At 51.3% G+C, this 5,341-nt stretch overlaps 1 protein-coding gene and 1 long non-coding RNA gene across 2 annotated transcripts in view; both read left to right on the top strand.

Moving 5' to 3' along the window:
• The first annotated feature begins 1,895 nt into the window (after window positions 1-1,895).
• LOC113218415 (protein krueppel-like) overlaps window positions 1,896-5,341 on the top strand; it is a 4,081-nt gene continuing 635 nt past the window's right edge. The window contains exons 1-2 of the mRNA XM_052266867.1: window positions 1,896-2,020; window positions 4,682-4,910. Coding sequence (XP_052122827.1) covers window positions 1,954-2,020; window positions 4,682-4,910 — 296 coding nt within the window. The 5' untranslated portion in view covers window positions 1,896-1,953. The remainder of the gene's footprint in view (window positions 2,021-4,681; window positions 4,911-5,341) is intronic.
• Window positions 2,028-2,896, top strand: LOC127749296 (uncharacterized). Its single transcript, XR_008011063.1, has 3 exons — window positions 2,028-2,432; window positions 2,506-2,598; window positions 2,707-2,896. It is a non-coding gene; the product is annotated as an uncharacterized LOC127749296 (long non-coding RNA).

The raw sequence follows: 5,341 nt of genomic DNA, 5'->3' as shown, positions 1-5,341 counted from the left end.
GGGCCGCGAAGGCTGCGCAGGCAGCAGGGGGCGGTGACAGGGCTGTGGGCCCCTAAAAGCTCCCCGCCCGGCCCCGGCCCCTGCCCCGGCGGGGCCCCCGCGCGGCTCCCTCTCCCATGGAAAGCCGCGCCGGTGTTAATGGAATACACCTCCTCTGCCCACGATGCAGTTTGGTTTCGCTTCCCAGAGTGGCAGCGAGGCGGGGCGGGGCGGCGGCAGGGCGCGGGCAAAAGGAGCAGCACGCCGCGCACTCACTAACTCGGCATCGCCCTCCGCGTGCCGTGCCCTGCCGTGCGGGGCGCAAACGTGTTGTACAGCAAATGGAAATATAACACTTCTCTCAACGAGGGCACTTTTGCGACTTGCAGCATACTGCCATTTAGATGCAATGGTCACCCGTGAAAAAAAAATCTTTGTAAATTTGCTACGTATTTTGCACTATCTGCGTTGCCGGGATTTGATATCTAGCCATTTGATCTAGACAGATAGACGGTACATACAAACGACAGACCTCGATGTCGTTGAGGCCACTCGACAGCTGTTCCAAGCCAGAAGGGTGTGTTAAAAACCGCACAGCGCTTATACAGAACCTTTAACTGGTTTCTATTTTGAGGACAAATCGAGGCACATTGCACATACAAAATCGAGATGAAGGCTCCGCCGTCCGCGCCGCCTGCTCAGTATTCGCCGCAGAGGGGCGGTGTTGTGACGTGCTCCGGGCGGCGGGGCCGATGAGTCGGTGTGAGGCGAGAGTCGGTGTTGCTCTCCGCTCAGGGCGGCGCGTCTTTTCGTCGAAAACCGCCTGGTCATGCACTGGCCGCTCTGGCCGGCGCTGCCCCCAGTGCACACTCCTCCACTTATCATCCTATCCCCCCCCTGCCCCCTTCCCACCGTCCCAATCAACATTTCAAAAAAAGTCACCGCCAAGAGATCTCCCTCGTGTTCGAGTGCGGCGGCCAGCGGCGGCGGCTTGGAGTTTTACGGCTCACACGCCCTGTGTGAGGTCAAGTCGTCAGTGACAGACCCCGAGGGTGCCGTAGGTAGGTACTAGAAGGTCGATTCCTCCGCATCGCCTGGCAGTTTTCCCCCCTACCCTCCTCGCACGCGCACGGTCGAGGGAAAAACTAGTGGCCTCGGCTCGGCCCCTGGTGGATAGGCAACCACGACACAGGCGTGCTTTGCGGGTCTGCCTAGCCGCCGGCCTGACAGGCTGAGAGCCCGAGGCGCGGCGGGGGCGCCCAGCCCAGGAAGGTAGAAGAAACCGTCTCTCCGCTGTTTCATGAGAGAACGTCGTAAACAACAACATCTACCGCTGGCCTCGGACGCGTACCGACCACTTTGGATGAGGCAGTCTACGAGGAAATGCAGTGCTATGTCCGGGACGGGACGGATAGCTGTGTCCGCCGACGCCTACCCTGGGGTGCTCTCTTCCGCCCTGCCGTCCACGTCATGGGCAGACTCGGGAAGGGGGGAAGGGGGAAAGAGAAGGGTAGAGGGGGAGAGAGGGGGCTGAGAGGCGGCGGCACGGTCGGGTATCAGAGTAATGACAACCCAGCCTGAGTGGCACCGGCGAGCATCACAAGCACCGCCTCGCGACCGACAAACAAAAAACGCGTGGCCATTGTATTCCCGGCCTCTCCTTTGGTTTAGGGTACCGAGGCGGGCGTGGGGCCCAAGACACAAGGCGCTTCAGGGAGACGGGCGCGGCGCGGCGGACCCGGACACCCATAGAACCGTACTGTCCGAGACCTCTGATCTTTCGCTCCTCACTTACGCAGCTGCCCCGCGCAGGGTTGGACCACATCCCTGTGAATCTACTCCTTCACCACCACATCACACACTGAATCTGGATTTGTGGTAAACAACTGAAACAGGGTGAGGGAGGGGGGTAGTGGGGAGAACGGAAGTAGAGCGTTCTCAGGCTCAGGGAGCTAGACGAACATAACCTCTTTCATGGTTACACATTTGATAAGAGGAGGAGCGACTGAGGGAAGTTTTGACATAGAAAACTGCTTATATGGTGAAGAACGACATCTTAAAGAGACATGTGGTCGTAATATGCGAGAGCGGACAGCGTTATGTGGGGCGACACACCACAGGACATTATCACCGATACCCATCTTTTTGGATTTTAGCATCAATCTGACTTACCTTGCTTTTTGAAAGTTGTGGAGGTGTAAACCTAACCGCCAAAGTTCGTAGAGGGTCGTTAGAAAACCTTACGTCGGATACAGCGCTGACGTGGTTTGAGTTTGAGTCGCCTTCTCGTTGTTGCTGTCGACTCGGCTGTTTGTCCGTGTCTGTCTTTCTTCCACCGTGTCAACAGCACCACTACACATCACGTCACTTCTCGTAGTCTCGTAGGATCCGTGACAAATCAAGCTTTTGGTACGATTGCATAACAAGCGATCCTCTCGTGCCATTGTAAGCAGGTATAGCCCCTTCTTTGACATTTCGTTGTACTAAACTCATGAACATAACCTAACATTTGGTCGTCTCCACCAGACTTGCATCACGGAGTTATTTGAGTTGGCATTTCCCAAGAAAGAACCGTCAGTTGGCCGCTTGTCTTGGTTGTTATTGCTGATGACAATTAAGGTCAGTATGTTCGTTGGCGGGAGAAATAGTGACTAGTAGTATTTGGACCTGTGCTTAAATAAATACCCAATCACTTTCTACTTTATTGTTATGAAATGTTGATCCCAGGCATCAGAATATGTCAAGAACTTTTATTGGCTCTTGAACCAGCGCTTCAGCGTATCTTTTTATTACCATGCATTATAATTTGTTGGACTTTCAAGTTGTTGACTGACAATATAAAATTGTTGCGTTCCAATAACCCTTCTTCTTATCTTTATCGGCTTTCTGTTCGTTATGAAAAAGGAAAAATAATTGGACGCAGGTATGTAGTTAGATCATAACAATGTAGGAGACGTCACATATATTTACATTTTACAATTTCCCAAGGCTTTTATCTAAGGGATTCCTACACTTTCAAAATTTAGTAGCAAATATGTCAAAAAGTACACTTAGCTTCAAAAACCTAAATGACAATTTGGGAAAACTGTTCAGAATGCAGTTTAGTTTGGAAACCCTCAGAAATCATTTGGTACGAAGAAGTAAATGTATGCCAAAATTAGAAATTCAGACAGGTGATGATGTTTGGTGTACTGCTACTAGTGCCCGCGGTACGCCAAACCAAAACTGCAAATTGTGATGAAAGCAAGCCACTTCGCACTCTTGTCCACACCCATTAGAACATTTTTGCCCGGAGCTCTCGAAGTTTCATCCCTTAGGATCGGATTTTAGGGGTGGTTTTCACCCCCCACCCCCTAAAATTCAAATTTCTGTGGCTTGGCCGATGTTCGTGATGTCAGTGTCGATTCCTACTATTTTTGGGGTGCTGATTCCGAATGTGCAACTTGCTTTTTAAAAAAATGGTTTTTGACCCATTTTGAACCACAAATGTTCAAAAATATGACGAAATGTACCGATTTTACTATTTTTCGACCAAAGTCATGTGTCGGGTCGTTTCCGACTAATTTTGGGCTAAGGATTCGGAATTTTTAACTGCCACTGCTTTACGGAGTACCATTTTTGATTTTGTGGGGGAGGGGGGGGGAATTTTGCAAAATACCGAGACGGGTGTCGTTTCCGACTAATGCGTACCAGGAAAAAACGAATCTGAGGTTAATTTTAGTGAATTATGTACCACCAATGGGTCTAGACAACAAGTGTGCGCAGTGGCTTGCTTTCATCACAATTTGCAGTTTTGGTTTGAGATATTAAGGTGTACCGCGGGCACTACATATACAGCACCACTGAGACATGTGCTGACGTTGACGAACTGACCAGACTCTTGACGACCGGCTGTAGGTTGAGTCTTGTTGTGATCACATTCATAGATCGATTCGCGAACTCAGTGTGAATGCCTTGTACTAAGTTTTAAATACTGTGCCGGCGCCGGCCGGCGACAAGTTAGAAGGGGCCTCGGTGTGGAGGCGTGGCGTACCCGTTCACTCCCGCGCTCCGCGTAAGTCGCTGGCGTTTAGTACTCACCTGACGCGCTGCCATGGGCCCGCTCACCGCGGCGCCGGCACACGGGGACACGACATCGCTTCGCCCGGGAATGTTCGCGTATTTTTTGAAAGGTATTGTATCCAGGATCGCGGGTGGCCGGGGGGTCCCGTGGATTGTCAATCGAACGGGGCACTACACTGCTGCTGCTGTTGTAGGGAGGGGTTGTTTTTTGTTGTTGTTGTTTTGTTTTTTTCGTTCTCTTGGGCAACCCGTTGAGTGGCGGTTCGATGGCCGCTGTCAGGCCAACCGCGAATATCTGAATTGTGCTGCAGTCTTGACAGATATCTTGCTATTTTAACTAGGCGTCTTATTTAAGACCGACAGGGGAAAAGGACGCGAAAGGCCAAAGCATCATGAAGCCTGTGTAGACAGGGTGGGTGATCCGCGCCTTCTTTTTAAAATGCTTATACTGTACCGGATTCACGCGGGCGGGCTTGCCTACCGTCGCTCGCCAGGGCGCCTTACGGCGCCGTGCGAGTATGCAACCCGTCCGCACGTAAGAATCCGGTACAGTATAAGCATTTTAAAAAGACGGCGCGGATTACACACCCGGTATAGTAGATATATCGTTAATGTGTCCCTGTTCTCTCACATGTTCCAGCAGAAATAATCGACGCCGTGACACAAGTCGAGTGCTGCCAGGTCAGGATGAGTCAGCTAACCCACGCCGAACAGAAACAACACGAGTGCACGGTTTGCCAGAAGTTGTTTGCCAAGGCTTCCAATCTACGACAACATCTGCTAACCCATACCGGTGAGAAACCATACGGCTGCACGGTGTGCCAGAAGAAATTTTCTGAATCTGGCAGTCTGCGGAAACATCTGCGAACCTATACTGTAGAGAAACAATTTGAGTGCACGGTGTGCCAGAAGAAATTTTCCCAATCTGGCCTTCTGCGAAAACATCTGCGAACCCATACCGGTGAGAAACCATACGAGTGCACGGTGTGCAAGAAGGAATTTTCCAGAGCGGACAATCTACGACAACATCAGCTAACCCATACCGGTGAGAAACAATTTGAGTGCTCTGTGTGCCAGAAGTTGTTCTCCCAGTCTAGCAGTCTGCGGATACATCTGCTAACCCATACTGGAGAGAAACCATATGAGTGCACGGTGTGCCAGAAGCTGTTTTCCAATTCTTCCAATCTACGAGTACATCAGCTAATCCATACCGGTGAGAAACCATACGAGTGCACGGTGTGCCAGAAGGAATTTTCCAGAGCGGACAGTCTGCGGAAACATCTGCTAACCCATACCGGTG

The sequence above is a fragment of the Frankliniella occidentalis genome, unplaced genomic scaffold, assembly GCF_000697945.3.
Source record: "Frankliniella occidentalis isolate FOCC.00 unplaced genomic scaffold, Focc_3.1 Scaffold43, whole genome shotgun sequence".
Lineage (NCBI taxonomy): Eukaryota > Metazoa > Arthropoda > Insecta > Thysanoptera > Thripidae > Frankliniella > Frankliniella occidentalis.
Note: the sequence above shows the minus strand (reverse complement) of the source record. Positions and strands in the feature narration are given on the sequence as shown.